Source organism: Coturnix japonica, chromosome 3 (assembly GCF_054131305.1).
Source record: "Coturnix japonica strain WE chromosome 3, WE-NBRP24, whole genome shotgun sequence".
Taxonomy (NCBI): domain Eukaryota; kingdom Metazoa; phylum Chordata; class Aves; order Galliformes; family Phasianidae; genus Coturnix; species Coturnix japonica.
Genome location: NC_140665.1, coordinates 38,901,787 through 38,920,809, shown reverse-complemented (window position 1 = coordinate 38,920,809; position 19,023 = coordinate 38,901,787). Strand labels below are relative to the sequence as shown.

At 47.3% G+C, this 19,023-nt stretch overlaps 3 protein-coding genes and 1 long non-coding RNA gene across 6 annotated transcripts; all 4 read left to right on the top strand.

Moving 5' to 3' along the window:
* Window positions 1–556: 556 nt before the first annotated feature.
* LOC146761365 (uncharacterized) lies at window positions 557–6,938 on the top strand. Its single transcript, XM_085541334.1, has 3 exons — window positions 557–1,758; window positions 2,259–2,334; window positions 2,424–6,938. The coding sequence occupies exons 1-3, from the start codon at window positions 1,712–1,714 to the stop codon at window positions 4,797–4,799; spliced, it is 2,499 nt and encodes an 832-aa protein (XP_085397460.1). The 5' UTR covers window positions 557–1,711; the 3' UTR covers window positions 4,800–6,938.
* Window positions 6,939–7,187: 249 nt separating this feature from the next.
* LOC146761364 (uncharacterized) lies at window positions 7,188–11,811 on the top strand. Of its 2 annotated transcripts, none has more exons than XM_085541336.1 (3): window positions 7,188–8,370; window positions 9,250–9,325; window positions 9,415–11,811. In XM_085541336.1, exons 2-3 carry the CDS (start codon window positions 9,272–9,274, stop codon window positions 11,788–11,790), a joined length of 2,430 nt encoding a protein of 809 aa, XP_085397462.1. In that variant the 5' UTR covers window positions 7,188–8,370; window positions 9,250–9,271; the 3' UTR covers window positions 11,791–11,811. The 2 variants fall into 2 exon arrangements, with proteins under 2 accessions (XP_085397462.1, XP_085397461.1); XM_085541335.1 differs by having other exon boundaries at window positions 7,188–8,749.
* Window positions 11,812–13,073: 1,262 nt separating this feature from the next.
* Window positions 13,074–16,758, top strand: LOC146761363 (uncharacterized). Of its 2 annotated transcripts, none has more exons than XM_085541318.1 (3): window positions 13,074–13,521; window positions 14,401–14,476; window positions 14,566–16,758. In XM_085541318.1, the coding sequence occupies exons 2-3, from the start codon at window positions 14,423–14,425 to the stop codon at window positions 16,735–16,737; spliced, it is 2,226 nt and encodes a 741-aa protein (XP_085397444.1). In that variant the 5' UTR covers window positions 13,074–13,521; window positions 14,401–14,422; the 3' UTR covers window positions 16,738–16,758. The 2 variants fall into 2 exon arrangements, with proteins under 2 accessions (XP_085397444.1, XP_085397443.1); XM_085541317.1 differs by having other exon boundaries at window positions 13,074–13,900.
* A 1,214-nt stretch (window positions 16,759–17,972) lies between these two features.
* On the top strand, window positions 17,973–18,876 carry LOC146761362 (uncharacterized). Its single transcript, XR_014943919.1, has 2 exons — window positions 17,973–18,110; window positions 18,270–18,876. It is a non-coding gene; the product is annotated as an uncharacterized LOC146761362 (long non-coding RNA).
* Window positions 18,877–19,023: the final 147 nt, after the last annotated feature.

The following is a 19,023-nucleotide window of genomic DNA, read 5'->3' as shown; positions in this document are numbered from 1 at the left end:
TTCATCTTTTTTGCTAATCTTAAAATGCTGGAGTTCCAAAAATGTCCGTTTCAGTTACCATTTGCTCTGGGATAAGAGAACGTGAGTAGGGTCACCATCTACAGTTAACAGAGAACTACAAATGAGAACTTGCATTTAGTGTACGGAAACAGACGTTGGAAGAAAGTTACTGAAAATGCAAACACTTAACTGACTTTACAAGGAGAAAGAAAGTATAATTTTTACTATGTGTTTTTTCAGCATAGGAAAACCTTTTCTACCTGCCCTGCTTTAGTTGTACTTCTATTACAAGACGATGCCCAAAAGAAGATGTTTTCACATATGTGCGTTGTTGTCTTTCTTAAGGCACGTGCAAGTCTGGTTTTTATCATTACTTAAAATTTCATCAAAATCCCAGATTTTACCTGATCACCTCATGTCACTTGCTCAAGGACAATTAGGAAAACATGCTGCAATAGCATGACATTATTTTGAACAACTGCAGGAAGTATGTTTGGAGGTAAAGAGTAGGCTTCACGCTTCTAATTTAAACCTCTTCCAGTTGAATCTCTTTGTGCTTTCTGAAGACTCAAAGCACCACAAGGGATGTTTACAAAGCCAAACAATTCACAGGGTCCCATCAGAGCTCCCTGGGCTGAGAAATCTGATTGCTGCTGGAAAGCCCTATTGGAAATAGGTGAGGTGCCTAACGCTGGATAAGCTTAACCTCCTTCTCTAATGTGCCACTAAAAGCACTTTGTGGAACACAGTGAAAACACTAAAAAGATCCCTGCGCTGTAGGATGAAAATAAGATACCTTCTGCTATAATCTTAGGAGAAGCAGAGATTTACTTAAAGTTATGCCAAAAATACCACTGACCCGATGTTTAATTTCAGTGTTGACAATCAATTACTCTCTTGATAACATACCTAGAGGAGCCTGAACTTTAATCCTTAATTCTAACCTCTCTTTATGTGATTGTAATGAGACTTTTTGTTTGTGAGTTTAAACCCTGAGATCACAAGAGTTAATTGCAGCTGAACTTTTATGTCTGTAGATCATGAGTTGTGCTGGAAGGTGTTGCAGCCTACCAAAAAATGAGAAGAGCACTAGTTCACAGCAAGTTGAATCTACGTTACGAGAGCTACATTGGATAGCAGACTTTATTCAACATGTTCTTTGCACCAAACAAGCCAAGACAGCCTTCACTTGCAGCTCTTCACTTGGTCCTTTCCAACCTTGTGATTCTATGATTCTGTGTGTATCACCCAAGGGAGACTTGGTGCTTGCAGGGAGGATAACAGAGAAGACATGAAGATACACCAGAGGGAATGGAGGGGCTCTGAGTGAAATCTACAGAGATTTGGAGCAGTGGCTTGGGCATCCTGTGTTCCTGCAGGTATGCAAGGGGTTGCTTCCTTTGGCCGCACTGCCCTGGTAAATACATATATTTTTGGAACATGTGAACCCCTCCCTCTGCCCCAAGGGCCTTACAAATGGAAGACTGGCACAGCTAGCCTTGGCAACTGGCACTTCACATCACCAAGAGTCACTAAGCCTTTTGTGATGTCATAAATCACGCAGCAGACCTGGGGCCCCACAGGCACAGCCCCCACAAGCACAGTGCATTCTGGTGCAGGTGCTGGTACTGGTGCTGGTGCAGGTATTGGTACTGGCAGTGTTGGCACTGGTGGTGTTGGTGCTGGTAGTAGTGCGCAGTTTTGACGGATCATGAAGATCCAGAAGCTTTTCCGGAGACTGAGAAAGACATTGAGAAGGTATGTGCCTGCTGGTTTCTGTTCTCAAGGGCACTCAGGTGTGCTTAAAAGCCTGGCAATATCAGCACATGTCCTGACGATGGCAGCTCAGCCCACAGGCGAATTTGGCCTCCCTGCACATAGCCCATCCCGCACATATATACCTCCCAGAATGACTGCACACCTGTTCTAGACATCATTTCTTCCCCTCTGGTCACCCCCATCATCCCATGCCTCCACTGGCCAGTATCAGCTGGAGGCAGGAAGAAAAGCTGCCTGGGGCTACTGTGGGCTGTCAGCACCTCTGGGAATAAAGTATGCTGCATCTTTCATAGCAGTCTTGTTTCAGGGAAGAACTTGCTAGTAAACACCATAGTGTGCAGGAGAACATTTAAGTATCTAATAGCAAGCGTGTGCTGCTCTCTCCCAGTTTGCTGTCAGTCTGAATCAGGTCGCCAAGAAAGGGCTGTTAGGAGCGCAATAGGCAGCGTGTGCAACTGAATGTGCCTTCCATTTTCCAGGTGCAGTGCTTGTGTGCACCCCATGGACTACCCTGGTGAGGAAAATCAGGGCCTTTTGGAACCTGAAGTCGAACAGGTGATGGTCTTCTGGATTTATAAAATGCTTGCCATTGCATCGTCCTTTGAGCTGAGTGTTGACCATTTGTATTTGTTAACTTTGAACAGGCAGAGGACAGCACAGATGGAGTATCAGCAGCAACTTCATCCCCGCTCAGTCTCCCCAACATGGGTAGAGTAGCAGCGGCAACTTCTGTCCTGATCAATCACTCCAACACAGCTGGAGTAGCAGAGGCAACTTCTGTCCCACTTGGTCTCTCCAAGACTGATGGAGTAGCAGACATAACTTCTGCCCCACTCCATCTCTCTAACATGGATAGACCAGAAGCGGCAGATAATGCCACGCTGGATGACAGCTGCATAGATGGAACAGCAGCAGCAATTTCTGACCGGATCAGTCTCTCGAACACCAATGCAGGAGCAGTGGACACTCCTGCTCTGCTTGGTCTCTCCAACACGGGTGGAGAAGCAGCGGCAGTTTCTGCCCCGTTCAATGACTCCAACACAGCTGGAGTAGCAGAGGCAACTTCTGCCCCACTTGGTCTCTCCAAGACTGATGGAGTAGCAGACATAACTCCTGCCCCACTCCATCTCTCTAACACAGATAGACCAGAAGCGGCAGATTATGCCCTGTTTGATGACAACTGCATAGATGGAACGGCAGCAGCAATTTCTGACCTGATCAGTCCCTCTAAGACCAATGGAATAGCAGTGGACACTTCTGACCCGCTTGGTCTCTCCAACACAGATGGAGAGGCAGCGGCAGTTTATGCCCCGATCAATCACTCCAATACAGCTGGACCAGCAGAGGCAACTTCTGCCCCACTCCATCTCTCCAACAGTGATACACTGGAAGCGGCAGTTTATGCCCCATTTGATGACAACTACATAGATGGAGTAGCAGCAGCAGTTTCTGCCCTGTTTGGTCTCTCTAACACCGATGCAGGAGCAGCGGGCACATCTGCCCCACTTGATCTCTCCAACAGAGATGAAGCAGCAGTGGTAACACCTGCCCCGATCAATCACTCCAATACGGCTGGAGTAGCAGAGGCAACTTCTGCCCCACTCCATCTCTCCAACACTGATGCAGTGGAAGCGGCAGTTTATGCCCCATTTGATGACAACTATGTAGATGGAGTAGCAGCGGCAATTTCTGCCTTGTTTGGTCTCTCTAACGCCGATGCAGGAGCAGCGGGCACTTCTGTCCCACTTGGTCTCTCCAACACAGATGGAGAAGCAGCGGCAGTTTTTGCCTTGTTTGATGACTCCTACACAGATGAAGTAGCAGAAGCAACTTCTGCCCCACTCCATCTCTCCAGCAGCGACGTACTGGAAGCGGCAGTTTATGCTCCATTCGATGACACCTACATAGATGGAATAGCGGCGGCAATTTCTGCCCTGTTTGGTCTCTCTAACACCGATGCAGGAGCAGCAGACACTTCTGCCCCACTTGGTCTCTCAGACAGAGATGAAGCAGCAGTGGTAACACCTGCCCCGATCAATCACTCCAACACAGCTGGAGTAGCAGAGGCAACTTCTGCCCCACTCCATCTCTCCAACACCGATGCACTGGAAGCGGCAGTTTATGCCCCATTTGATGACAACTACATAGATGGAGTGGCAGCGGCAATTTCTGCCCTATTTGGTCTCTCTAACACCAATGGAATATCAGTGGACAGTTCTGTCCCGCTTGGTCTCTCCAACACAGATGGAGAAGCAGTGGCAACACCTGCCCCGATCAATCACTCCAATACAGCTGGAGTAGCAGAGGCAACTTCTGCCCCACTCAAGCTCTCCAACATCGACATACTTGAAGCGGCGGTTTATGCTCCATTCGATGACAACTACATAGATGGAATAGCAGAAGCAATTTCTGACCTGTTTGGTCTCTCTAACACCGCTGCAGTAACAGCAGACACTTCTGCCACGCTTGTTCTCTCCAACAGAGATGGAGTAGCAGTGGGAACACCTGCCCCGATCAATTACTTCAACACGGTCTCCAACATCGGCGTACTTGAAGCGGCGGTTTATGCTCCATTTGATGACAACTACATAGATGGAATAGCAGAAGCAATTTCTGACCTGTTTGGTCTCTCTAACACCGCTGCAGTAACAGCAGACACTTCTGCCACGCTTGTTCTCTCCAACAGAGATGGAGTAGCAGTGGGAACACCTGCCCCGATCAATTACTCCAACACGGCTAGCGTAGCAGAGGCAACTTCTGCCATGTTCGGTCTCTCCAACACGAATGGAGTAGCAGCAGCAACTTCTGCCCCACATAGTCTCTCCAACACGGATGGAGTAGCAGCAGCAGCTTCTGTTTCGCTTGGTCTGACTGAAACCTTTGCAAGTCACTCAAGTTCAGCAAATGATGTTGAGCAGCCACTGAAGAGACAGCTAGAGCTATGGTCTTCTTGGGTAGGAAACCTCTTTGGTGTCACACTTTCCTTCTTTGTAGAAATGCATAGTCTTGCTTCTCAATAAAGTTTCTCCATTTTACCATAACTGCTGTTGCAAGTGTTTTCTTCTAAGGATCTAAGGCCTCATCTGGAATATTGTGTCCAGTTCTGGGCTCCCCAGTACAAAAAAGACAGGGATCTCTTGGAAAGAGTCCAGCAGAGGGCCACAAAGATGGTGAAGGGCCTGGAGCATCTCCCCTATGAGGAGAGACTTGGGGAACTGGGTCTGTTTAGCCTTGAGAAAAGAAGGCTGAGTGGGAACTTGATCCAGGTTTATAAATACCTGAGGTGTGGGAGCCATAGTGGCGAGGCTGGTCTCTTTTCAGTAGTGCGTGGGGACAGGACTAGGGGTAATGGGATGAAAGTACAGCATAGGAAGTTCCACACGAATGTGCAGAAGAACTTCTTTATGGTGAGGGTGACGGAGCACTGGAACAGGCTGCCCAGGGAGGTGGTGGAGTCTCCTTCTCTGGAGATATTCAAGACCCGCCTGGATGCCTACCTGTGTGACGTGGTGTAGGGAGCCTGCTTTGGCAGGGGGGTTGGACTCGATGATCTCTAGAGGTCCTTTCCAACCCCTACAATTCTGTGAGCTTGTCCCGTTGTTCTGTAGTCTGTTTGTACAGAACTACAGCAATACAGAGTGCTTGCTTCAAAGAAAACTGTGCACATGGAGACTGGGAAGCACTGCTGCACGTTGTGTAGATACGAGTACCTCCATGTTTATTATGATTTGTTGAAGGAAGTAACACAAAACCTTACGACGACGTTCCATATTAATGGCAGTTGCACAGTCGCATCTTGTACAACCACATGAAAAATGATTTGCGCTCGGTGCTGTTTCCTGGCAAGCACGATTCCATTGGAAAAGCATGAAAATACAGCCCTGTTGGTGCGTAGTCACGGAGTGCCCCTTCCAAGCAACTCCCTCACTTGGGAAGAGCGGGTGGCTGTTCAGTGACATCTTAACTGGTCCAACAGATGGTTTTTGAGACACGTGTGTTCCTGCCTTGTCTCTGCAAATGCTTCACGGTGCACTTATTTGTTAGATCGATGTTCTGGTTAAAAGCATAAGGATAACCCTGTGTGCACTGCACTTCTAAACATCTACTTTATGTAATTGTTTTGTTCTTTTGATTTTTTGTCGTCATCATTCCACATCATAACAACGTGTAAAGCAGTGGGAGTTAAAGAGTTAATGTTCTGGTTCTGCGGACTGCCTTTTTTGGGCCATTCTGGTTCTTGGAGGGGAGGGGCTGCATTCTTCTGAAGAAATAATTGCTGAGCTGTACAAACACCATATTTTTGTTACAATCAGATCTTGTCCCATTGTAATCGTAACCAATTTTACTTTCTTCTTCAGAACCCCAAAATTCTTCTGTTAGATGAAGCAACAAGGTAAGAGAGAGAAAAATGTTTTCCCGACCTAGCCCTGTCATGTGCAACATAGCTTTGAAGCAGCTGTTTTGAAAGCTGACCTGTTGTTAAAAGAACAAATTCCCTCTTCTCCCTACCCCCCCTTTCCCTCCACCCCTTCTGCTTCTCGTTTCTTGTTAGTGCTTTGGATGCTGAAAACGAGTACCTGGTGCAGGAAGCTCTGGACCGGCTGATGGAAGGGAGGACGGTCTTAATCATTGCTCATCGTCTGTCTACTATTCAGAATGCTGATTTTGTGGCAGTCCTCGGTGAGGGCAGAATTCTTGAATGCGGAAAACGTGAGGAACTCCTTGCAAATCCAAATGGACTTTTCAGGAAACTAATGCAGAAACAAGCTTTCCTCCAGAACAGCGATACCTTTGCATTAGACATACAGTCCAGAGAAAATAATCTATTAAAAGAAAACGTATGAGGGAACGTACGAACGATGGAAGCTTACAAACTATGAAGAATGTAACTTATGTTCCAGTCATGTAAAGTAAATGTTCTATTTTTCCAAAAACGTATAAAATATCCTTTTGAAACTTCAATGTGCTTCAACTTTGTATTGAAAGCTTTTTGATAATTATTGTAGCTTTTTAAAACGTCTGACACATCCAGATGGTGTTGGAGGATGGATGTTTGTGCTTTGTGCCATGTTAATGCCACCATTTAGAGCCATGCTTGCCGTAATGCACTGTATGGCCACGTGCTATATCCTCAAGTAAATCTGGTATTTTAAGGGGAATCGAGTGACTGTCTGATCATTTTCACTTGATCCCTTTTCAAGGAACTTTTGCTTTCATCTTTTTTGCTAATCTTAAAATGCTGGAGTTCCAAAAATGTCCGTTTCAGTTACCATTTGCTCTGGGATAAGAGAACGTGAGTAGGGTCACCATCTACAGTTAATAGAGAACTACAAATGAGAACTTGCATTTAGTGTACGGAAACAGACGTTGGAAGAAAGTTACTGAAAATGCAAACACTTAACTGACTTTACAAGGAGAAAGAAAGTATAATTTTTACTATGTGTTTTTTCAGCATAGGAAAACCTTTTCTACCTGCCCTGCTTTAGTTGTACTTCTATTACAAGACGATGCCCAAAAGAAGATGTTTTCACATATGTGCGTTGTTGTCTTTCTTAAGGCACGTGCAAGTCTGGTTTTTATCATTACTTAAAATTTCATCAAAATCCCAGATTTTACCTGATCACCTCATGTCACTTGCTCAAGGACAATTAGGAAAACATGCTGCAATAGCATGACATTATTTTGAACAACTGCAGGAAGTATGTTTGGAGGTAAAGAGTAGGCTTCACGCTTCTAATTTAAACCTCTTCCAGTTGAATCTCTTTGTGCTTTCTGAAGACTCAAAGCACCACAAGGGATGTTTACAAAGCCAAACAATTCACAGGGTCCCATCAGAGCTCCCTGGGCTGAGAAATCTGATTGCTGCTGGAAAGCCCTATTGGAAATAGGTGAGGTGCCTAACGCTGGATAAGCTTAACCTCCTTCTCTAATGTGCCACTAAAAGCACTTTGTGGAACACAGTGAAAACACTAAAAAGATCCCTGCGCTGTAGGATGAAAATAAGATACCTTCTGCTATAATCTTAGGAGAAGCAGAGATTTACTTAAAGTTATGCCAAAAATACCACTGACCCGATGTTTAATTTCAGTGTTGACAATCAATTACTCTCTTGATAACATACCTAGAGGAGCCTGAACTTTAATCCTCAATTCTAACCTCTCTTTATGTGATTGTAATGAGACTTTTTGTTTGTGAGTTTAAACCCTGAGATCACAAGAGTTAATTGCAGCTGAACTTTTATGTCTGTAGATCATGAGTTGTGCTGGAAGGTGTTGCAGCCTACCAAAAAATGAGAAGAGCACTAGTTCACAGCAAGTTGAATCTACGTTACGAGAGCTACATTGGATAGCAGACTTTATTCAACATGTTCTTTGCACCAAACAAGCCAAGACAGCCTTCACTTGCAGCTCTTCACTTGGTCCTTTCCAACCTTGTGATTCTATGATTCTGTGTGTATCACCCAAGGGAGACTTGGTGCTTGCAGGGAGGATAACAGAGAAGACATGAAGATACACCAGAGGGAATGGAGGGGCTCTGAGTGAAATCTACAGAGATTTGGAGCAGTGGCTTGGGCATCCTGTGTTCCTGCAGGTATGCAAGGGGTTGCTTCCTTTGGCCGCACTGCCCTGGTAAATACATATATTTTTGGAACATGTGAACCCCTCCCTCTGCCCCAAGGGCCTTACAAATGGAAGACTGGCACAGCTAGCCTTGGCAACTGGCACTTCACATCACCAAGAGTCACTAAGCCTTTTGTGATGTCATAAATCACGCAGCAGACCTGGGGCCCCACAGGCACAGCCCCCACAAGCACAGTGCATTCTGGTGCAGGTGCTGGTACTGGTGCTGGTGCAGGTATTGGTACTGGCAGTGTTGGCACTGGTGGTGTTGGTGCTGGTAGTAGTGCGCAGTTTTGACGGATCATGAAGATCCAGAAGCTTTTCCGGAGACTGAGAAAGACATTGAGAAGGTATGTGCCTGCTGGTTTCTGTTCTCAAGGGCACTCAGGTGTGCTTAAAAGCCTGGCAATATCAGCACATGTCCTGACGATGGCAGCTCAGCCCACAGGCGAATTTGGCCTCCCTGCACATAGCCCATCCTGCACATATATACCTCCCAGAATGACTGCACACCTGTTCTAGACATCATTTCTTCCCCTCTGGTCACCCCCATCATCCCATGCCTCCACTGGCCAGTATCAGCTGGAGGCAGGAAGAAAAGCTGCCTGGGGCTACTGTGGGCTGTCAGCACCTCTGGGAATAAAGTATGCTGCATCTTTCATAGCAGTCTTGTTTCAGGGAAGAACTTGCTAGTAAACACCATAGTGCGCAGGAGAACATTTAAGTATCTAATAGCAAGCGTGTGCTGCTCTCTCCCAGTTTGCTGTCAGTCTGAATCAGGTCGCCAAGAAAGGGCTGTTAGGAGCGCAATAGGCAGCGTGTGCAACTGAATGTGCCTTCCATTTTCCAGGTGCAGTGCTTGTGTGCACCCCATGGACTACCCTGGTGAGGAAAATCAGGGCCTTTTGGAACCTGAAGTCGAACAGGTGATGGTCTTCTGGATTTATAAAATGCTTGCCATTGCATCGTCCTTTGAGCTGAGTGTTGACCATTTGTATTTGTTAACTTTGAACAGGCAGAGGACAGCACAGATGGAGTATCAGCAGCAACTTCATCCCCGCTCAGTCTCCCCAACATGGGTAGAGTAGCAGCGGCAACTTCTGTCCTGATCAATCACTCCAACACAGCTGGAGTAGCAGAGGCAACTTCTGTCCCACTTGGTCTCTCCAAGACTGATGGAGTAGCAGACATAACTTCTGCCCCACTCCATCTCTCTAACATGGATAGACCAGAAGCGGCAGATAATGCCACGCTGGATGACAGCTGCATAGAAGGAACAGCAGCAGCAATTTCTGACCGGATCAGTCTCTCGAACACCAATGCAGGAGCAGTGGACACTCCTGCTCTGCTTGGTCTCTCCAACACGGGTGGAGAAGCAGCGGCAGTTTCTGCCCCGTTCAATGACTCCAACACAGCTGGAGTAGCAGAGGCAACTTCTGTCCCACTTGGTCTCTCCAAGACTGATGGAGTAGCAGACATAACTTCTGCCCCACTCCATCTCTCTAACACAGATAGACCAGAAGCGGCAGATTATGCCCTGTTTGATGACAACTGCATAGATGGAACAGCAGCAGCAATTTCTGACCTGATCAGTCCCTCTAAGACCAATGGAATAGCAGTGGACACTTCTGACCCGCTTGGTCTCTCCAACACAGATGGAGAAGCAGCGGCAGTTTATGCCCCGATCAATCACTCCAATACAGCTGGACCAGCAGAGGCAACTTCTGCCCCACTCCATCTCTCCAACAGTGATACACTGGAAGCGGCAGTTTATGCCCCATTTGATGACAACTACATAGATGGAGTAGCAGCAGCAGTTTCTGCCCTGTTTGGTCTCTCTAACACCGATGCAGGAGCAGCGGGCACATCTGCCCCACTTGATCTCTCCAACAGAGATGAAGCAGCAGTGGTAACACCTGCCCCGATCAATCACTCCAATACGGCTGGAGTAGCAGAGGCAACTTCTGCCCCACTCCATCTCTCCAACACTGATGCAGTGGAAGCGGCAGTTTATGCCCCATTTGATGACAACTATGTAGATGGAGTAGCAGCGGCAATTTCTGCCTTGTTTGGTCTCTCTAACGCCGATGCAGGAGCAGCGGGCACTTCTGTCCCACTTGGTCTCTCCAACACAGATGGAGAAGCAGCGGCAGTTTTTGCCTTGTTTGATGACTCCTACACAGATGAAGTAGCAGAAGCAACTTCTGCCCCACTCCATCTCTCCAGCAGCGACGTACTGGAAGCGGCAGTTTATGCTCCATTCGATGACACCTACATAGATGGAATAGCGGCGGCAATTTCTGCCCTGTTTGGTCTCTCTAACACCGATGCAGGAGCAGCAGACACTTCTGCCCCACTTGGTCTCTCAGACAGAGATGAAGCAGCAGTGGTAACACCTGCCCCGATCAATCACTCCAACACAGCTGGAGTAGCAGAGGCAACTTCTGCCCCACTCCATCTCTCCAACACCGATGCACTGGAAGCGGCAGTTTATGCCCCATTTGATGACAACTACATAGATGGAGTGGCAGCGGCAATTTCTGCCCTATTTGGTCTCTCTAACACCAATGGAATATCAGTGGACAGTTCTGTCCCGCTTGGTCTCTCCAACACAGATGGAGAAGCAGTGGCAACACCTGCCCCGATCAATCACTCCAATACAGCTGGAGTAGCAGAGGCAACTTCTGCCCCACTCAAGCTCTCCAACATCGACATACTTGAAGCGGCGGTTTATGCTCCATTCGATGACAACTACATAGATGGAATAGCAGAAGCAATTTCTGACCTGTTTGGTCTCTCTAACACCGCTGCAGTAACAGCAGACACTTCTGCCACGCTTGTTCTCTCCAACAGAGATGGAGTAGCAGTGGGAACACCTGCCCCGATCAATTACTCCAACACGGTCTCCAACATCGGCGTACTTGAAGCGGCGGTTTATGCTCCATTTGATGACAACTACATAGATGGAATAGCAGAAGCAATTTCTGACCTGTTTGGTCTCTCTAACACCGCTGCAGTAACAGCAGACACTTCTGCCACGCTTGTTCTCTCCAACAGAGATGGAGTAGCAGTGGGAACACCTGCCCCGATCAATTACTCCAACACGGCTAGCGTAGCAGAGGCAACTTCTGCCATGTTCGGTCTCTCCAACACGAATGGAGTAGCAGCAGCAACTTCTGCCCCACATAGTCTCTCCAACACGGATGGAGTAGCAGCAGCAGCTTCTGTTTCGCTTGGTCTGACTGAAACCTTTGCAAGTCACTCAAGTTCAGCAAATGATGTTGAGCAGCCACTGAAGAGACAGCTAGAGCTATGGTCTTCTTGGGTAGGAAACCTCTTTGGTGTCACACTTTCCTTCTTTGTAGAAATGCATAGTCTTGCTTCTCAATAAAGTTTCTCCATTTTACCATAACTGCTGTTGCAAGTGTTTTCTTCTAAGGATCTAAGGCCTCATCTGGAATATTGTGTCCAGTTCTGGGCTCCCCAGTACAAAAAAGACAGGGATCTCTTGGAAAGAGTCCAGCAGAGGGCCACAAAGATGGTGAAGGGCCTGGAGCATCTCCCCTATGAGGAGAGACTTGGGGAACTGGGTCTGTTTAGCCTTGAGAAAAGAAGGCTGAGTGGGAACTTGATCCAGGTTTATAAATACCTGAGGTGTGGGAGCCATATTGGCGAGGCTGGTCTCTTTTCAGTAGTGCGTGAGGATAGGACTAGGGGTAATGGGATGAAAGTACAGCATAGGAAGTTCCACACGAATGTGCAGAAGAACTTCTTTATGGTGAGGGTGACGGAGCACTGGAACAGGCTGCCCAGGGAGGTGGTGGAGTCTCCTTCTCTGGAGATATTCAAGACCCGCCTGGATGCCTACCTGTGTGACGTGGTGTAGGGAGCCTGCTTTGGCAGGGGGGTTGGACTCGATGATCTCTAGAGGTCCTTTCCAACCCCTACAATTCTGTGAGCTTGTCCCGTTGTTCTGTAGTCTGTTTGTACAGAACTACAGCAATACAGAGTGCTTGCTTCAAAGAAAACTGTGCACATGGAGGCTGGGAAGCACTGCTGCACGTTGTGTAGATACGAGTACCTCCATGTTTATTATGATTTGTTGAAGGAAGTAACACAAAACCTTACGACGACGTTCCATATTAATGGCAGTTGCACAGTCGCATCTTGTACAACCACATGAAAAATGATTTGCGCTCGGTGCTGTTTCCTGGCAAGCACGATTCCATTGGAAAAGCATGAAAATACAGCCCTGTTGGTGCGTAGTCACGGAGTGCCCCTTCCAAGCAACTCCCTCACTTGGGAAGAGCGGGTGGCTGTTCAGTGACATCTTAACTGGTCCAACAGATGGTTTTTGAGACACGTGTGTTCCTGCCTTGTCTCTGCAAATGCTTCACGGTGCACTTATTTGTTAGATCGATGTTCTGGTTAAAAGCATAAGGATAACCCTGTGTGCACTGCATTTCTAAACATCTACTTTATGTAATTGTTTTGTTCTTTTGATTTTTTGTCGTCATCATTCCACATCATAACAACGTGTAAAGCAGTGGGAGTTAAAGAGTTAATGTTCTGGTTCTGCGGACTGCCTTTTTTGGGCCATTCTGGTTCTTAGAGGGGAGGGGCTGCATTCTTCTGAAGAAATAATTGCTGAGCTGTACAAACACCATATTTAATCCTCAATTCTAACCTCTCTTTATGTGATTGTAATGAGACTTTTTGTTTGTGAGTTTAAACCCTGAGATCACAAGAGTTAATTGCAGCTGAACTTTTATGTCTGTAGATCATGAGTTGTGCTGGAAGGTGTTGCAGCCTACCAAAAAATGAGAAGAGCACTAGTTCACAGCAAGTTGAATCTACGTTACGAGAGCTACATTGGATAGCAGACTTTATTCAACATGTTCTTTGCACCAAACAAGCCAAGACAGCCTTCACTTGCAGCTCTTCACTTGGTCCTTTCCAACCTTGTGATTCTATGATTCTGTGTGTATCACCCAAGGGAGACTTGGTGCTTGCAGGGAGGATAACAGAGAAGACATGAAGATACACCAGAGGGAATGGAGGGGCTCTGAGTGAAATCTACAGAGATTTGGAGCAGTGGCTTGGGCATCCTGTGTTCCTGCAGGTATGCAAGGGGTTGCTTCCTTTGGCCGCACTGCCCTGGTAAATACATATATTTTTGGAACATGTGAACCCCTCCCTCTGCCCCAAGGGCCTTACAAATGGAAGACTGGCACAGCTAGCCTTGGCAACTGGCACTTCACATCACCAAGAGTCACTAAGCCTTTTGTGATGTCATAAATCACGCAGCAGACCTGGGGCCCCACAGGCACAGCCCCCACAAGCACAGTGCATTCTGGTGCAGGTGCTGGTACTGGTGCTGGTGCAGGTATTGGTACTGGCAGTGTTGGCACTGGTGGTGTTGGTGCTGGTAGTAGTGCGCAGTTTTGACGGATCATGAAGATCCAGAAGCTTTTCCGGAGACTGAGAAAGACATTGAGAAGGTATGTGCCTGCTGGTTTCTGTTCTCAAGGGCACTCAGGTGTGCTTAAAAGCCTGGCAATATCAGCACATGTCCTGACGATGGCAGCTCAGCCCACAGGCGAATTTGGCCTCCCTGCACATAGCCCATCCCGCACATATATACCTCCCAGAATGACTGCACACCTGTTCTAGACATCATTTCTTCCCCTCTGGTCACCCCCATCATCCCATGCCTCCACTGGCCAGTATCAGCTGGAGGCAGGAAGAAAAGCTGCCTGGGGCTACTGTGGGCTGTCAGCACCTCTGGGAATAAAGTATGCTGCATCTTTCATAGCAGTCTTGTTTCAGGGAAGAACTTGCTAGTAAACACCATAGTGTGCAGGAGAACATTTAAGTATCTAATAGCAAGCGTGTGCTGCTCTCTCCCAGTTTGCTGTCAGTCTGAATCAGGTCGCCAAGAAAGGGCTGTTAGGAGCGCAATAGGCAGCGTGTGCAACTGAATGTGCCTTCCATTTTCCAGGTGCAGTGCTTGTGTGCACCCCATGGACTACCCTGGTGAGGAAAATCAGGGCCTTTTGGAACCTGAAGTCGAACAGGTGATGGTCTTCTGGATTTATAAAATGCTTGCCATTGCATCGTCCTTTGAGCTGAGTGTTGACCATTTGTATTTGTTAACTTTGAACAGGCAGAGGACAGCACAGATGGAGTATCAGCAGCAACTTCATCCCCGCTCAGTCTCCCCAACATGGGTAGAGTAGCAGCGGCAACTTCTGTCCTGATCAATCACTCCAACACAGCTGGAGTAGCAGAGGCAACTTCTGTCCCACTTGGTCTCTCCAAGACTGATGGAGTAGCAGACATAACTTCTGCCCCACTCCATCTCTCTAACATGGATAGACCAGAAGCGGCAGATAATGCCACGCTGGATGACAGCTGCATAGAAGGAACAGCAGCAGCAATTTCTGACCGGATCAGTCTCTCGAACACCAATGCAGGAGCAGTGGACACTCCTGCTCTGCTTGGTCTCTCCAACACGGGTGGAGAAGCAGCGGCAGTTTCTGCCCCGTTCAATGACTCCAACACAGCTGGAGTAGCAGAGGCAACTTCTGCCCCACTTGGTCTCTCCAAGACTGATGGAGTAGCAGACATAACTCCTGCCCCACTCCATCTCTCTAACACAGATAGACCAGAAGCGGCAGATTATGCCCTGTTTGATGACAACTGCATAGATGGAACGGCAGCAGCAATTTCTGACCTGATCAGTCCCTCTAAGACCAATGGAATAGCAGTGGACACTTCTGACCCGCTTGGTCTCTCCAACACAGATGGAGAGGCAGCGGCAGTTTATGCCCCGATCAATCACTCCAATACAGCTGGACCAGCAGAGGCAACTTCTGCCCCACTCCATCTCTCCAACAGTGATACACTGGAAGCGGCAGTTTATGCCCCATTTGATGACAACTACATAGATGGAGTAGCAGCAGCAGTTTCTGCCCTGTTTGGTCTCTCTAACACCGATGCAGGAGCAGCGGGCACATCTGCCCCACTTGATCTCTCCAACAGAGATGAAGCAGCAGTGGTAACACCTGCCCCGATCAATCACTCCAATACGGCTGGAGTAGCAGAGGCAACTTCTGCCCCACTCCATCTCTCCAACACTGATGCAGTGGAAGCGGCAGTTTATGCCCCATTTGATGACAACTATGTAGATGGAGTAGCAGCGGCAATTTCTGCCTTGTTTGGTCTCTCTAACGCCGATGCAGGAGCAGCGGGCACTTCTGTCCCACTTGGTCTCTCCAACACAGATGGAGAAGCAGCGGCAGTTTTTGCCTTGTTTGATGACTCCTACACAGATGAAGTAGCAGAAGCAACTTCTGCCCCACTCCATCTCTCCAGCAGCGACGTACTGGAAGCGGCAGTTTATGCTCCATTCGATGACACCTACATAGATGGAATAGCGGCGGCAATTTCTGCCCTGTTTGGTCTCTCTAACACCGATGCAGGAGCAGCAGACACTTCTGCCCCACTTGGTCTCTCAGACAGAGATGAAGCAGCAGTGGTAACACCTGCCCCGATCAATCACTCCAACACAGCTGGAGTAGCAGAGGCAACTTCTGCCCCACTCCATCTCTCCAACACCGATGCACTGGAAGCGGCAGTTTATGCCCCATTTGATGACAACTACATAGATGGAGTGGCAGCGGCAATTTCTGCCCTATTTGGTCTCTCTAACACCAATGGAATATCAGTGGACAGTTCTGTCCCGCTTGGTCTCTCCAACACAGATGGAGAAGCAGTGGCAACACCTGCCCCGATCAATCACTCCAATACAGCTGGAGTAGCAGAGGCAACTTCTGCCCCACTCAAGCTCTCCAACATCGACATACTTGAAGCGGCGGTTTATGCTCCATTCGATGACAACTACATAGATGGAATAGCAGAAGCAATTTCTGACCTGTTTGGTCTCTCTAACACCGCTGCAGTAACAGCAGACACTTCTGCCACGCTTGTTCTCTCCAACAGAGATGGAGTAGCAGTGGGAACACCTGCCCCGATCAATTACTCCAACACGGCTAGCGTAGCAGAGGCAACTTCTGCCATGTTCGGTCTCTCCAACACGAATGGAGTAGCAGCAGCAACTTCTGCCCCACATAGTCTCTCCAACACGGATGGAGTAGCAGCAGCAGCTTCTGTTTCGCTTGGTCTGACTGAAACCTTTGCAAGTCACTCAAGTTCAGCAAATGATGTTGAGCAGCCACTGAAGAGACAGCTAGAGCTATGGTCTTCTTGGGTAGGAAACCTCTTTGGTGTCACACTTTCCTTCTTTGTAGAAATGCATAGTCTTGCTTCTCAATAAAGTTTCTCCATTTTACCATAACTGCTGTTGCAAGTGTTTTCTTCTAAGGATCTAAGGCCTCATCTGGAATATTGTGTCCAGTTCTGGGCTCCCCAGTACAAAAAAGACAGGGATCTCTTGGAAAGAGTCCAGCAGAGGGCCACAAAGATGGTGAAGGGCCTGGAGCATCTCCCCTATGAGGAGAGACTTGGGGAACTGGGTCTGTTTAGCCTTGAGAAAAGAAGGCTGAGTGGGAACTTGATCCAGGTTTATAAATACCTGAGGTGTGGGAGCCATAGTGGCGAGGCTGGTCTCTTTTCAGTAGTGCGTGGGGACAGGACTAGGGGTAATGGGATGAAAGTACAGCATAGGAAGTTCCACACGAATGTGCAGAAGAACTTCTTTATGGTGAGGGTGACGGAGCACTGGAACAGGCTGCCCAGGGAGGTGGTGGAGTCTCCTTCTCTGGAGATATTCAAGACCCGCCTGGATGCCTACCTGTGTGACGTGGTGTAGGGAGCCTGCTTTGGCAGGGGGGTTGGACTCGATGATCTCTAGAGGTCCTTTCCAACCCCTACAATTCTGTGAGCTTGTCCCGTTGTTCTGTAGTCTGTTTGTACAGAACTACAGCAATACAGAGTGCTTGCTTCAAAGAAAACTGTGCACATGGAGACTGGGAAGCACTGCTGCACGTTGTGTAGATACGAGTACCTCCATGTTTATTATGATTTGTTGAAGGAAGTAACACAAAACCTTACGACGACGTTCCATATTAATGGCAGTTGCACAGTCGCATCTTGTACAACCACATGAAAAATGATTTGCGCTCGGTGCTGTTTCCTGGCAAGCACGATTCCATTGGAAAAGCATGAAAATACAGCCCTGTTGGTGCGTAGTCACGGAGTGCCCCTTCCAAGCAACTCCCTCACTTGGGAAGAGCGGGTGGCTGTTCAGTGACATCTTAACTGGTACAACAGATGGTTTTTGAGACACGTGTGTTCCTGCCTTGTCTCTGCAAATGCTTCACGGTGCACTTATTTGTTAGATCGATGTTCTGGTTAAAAGCATAAGGATAACCCTGTGTGCACTGCACTTCTAAACATCTACTTTATGTAATTGTTTTGTTCTTTTGATTTTTTGTCGTCATCATTCCACATCATAACAACGTGTAAAGCAGTGGGAGTTAAAGAGTTAATGTTCTGGTTCTGCGGACTGCCTTTTTTGGGCCATTCTGGTTCTTGGAGGGGAGGGGCTGCATTCTTCTGAAGAAATAATTGCTGAGCTGTACAAACACCATATTTTTGTTACAATCAGATCTTGTCCCATTGTAATCGTAACCAATTTTACTTTCTTCTTCAGAACCCCAAAATTCTTCTGTTAGATGAAGCAACAAGGTAAGAGAGAGAAAAATGTTTTCCCGACCTAGCCCTGTCATGTGCAACATAGCTTTGAAGCAGCTGTTTTGAAAGCTGACCTGTTGTTAAAAGAACAAATTCCCTCTTCTCCCTACCCCCCCTTTCCCTCCACCCCTTCTGCTTCTCGTTTCTTGTTAGTGCTTTGGATGCTGAAAACGAGTACCTGGTGCAGGAAGCTCTGGACCGGCTGATGGAAGGGAGGACGGTCTTAATCATTGCTCATCGTCTGTCTACTATTCAGAATGCTGATTTTGTGGCAGTCCTCGGTGAGGGCAGAATTCTTGAATGCGGAAAACGTGAGGAACTCCTTGCAAATCCAAATGGACTTTTCAGGAAACTAATGCAGAAACAAGCTTTCCTCCAGAACAGCGATACCTTTGCATTAGACATACAGTCCAGAGAAAATAATCTATTAAAAGAAAACGTATGAGGGAACGTACGAACGATGGAAGCTTACAAACTATGAAGAATGTAACTTATGTTCCAGTCATGTAAAGTAAATGTTCTATTTTTCCAAAAACGTATAAAATATCCTTTTGAAACTTCAATGTGCTTCAACTTTGTATTGAAAGCTTTTTGATAATTATTGTAGCTTTTTAAAACGTCTGACACATCCAGATGGTGTTGGAGGATGGATGTTTGTGCTTTGTGCCATGTTAATGCCACCATTTAGAGCCATGCTTGCCGTAATGCACTGTATGGCCACGTGCTATATCCTCAAGTAAATCTGGTATTTTAAGGGGAATCGAGTGACTGTCTGATCATTTTCACTTGATCCCTTTTCAAGGAACTTTTGCTTTCATCTTTTTTGCTAATCTTAAAATGCTGGAGTTCCAAAAATGTCTGTTTCAGTTACCATTTGCTCTGGGATAAGAGAACGTGAGTAGGGTCA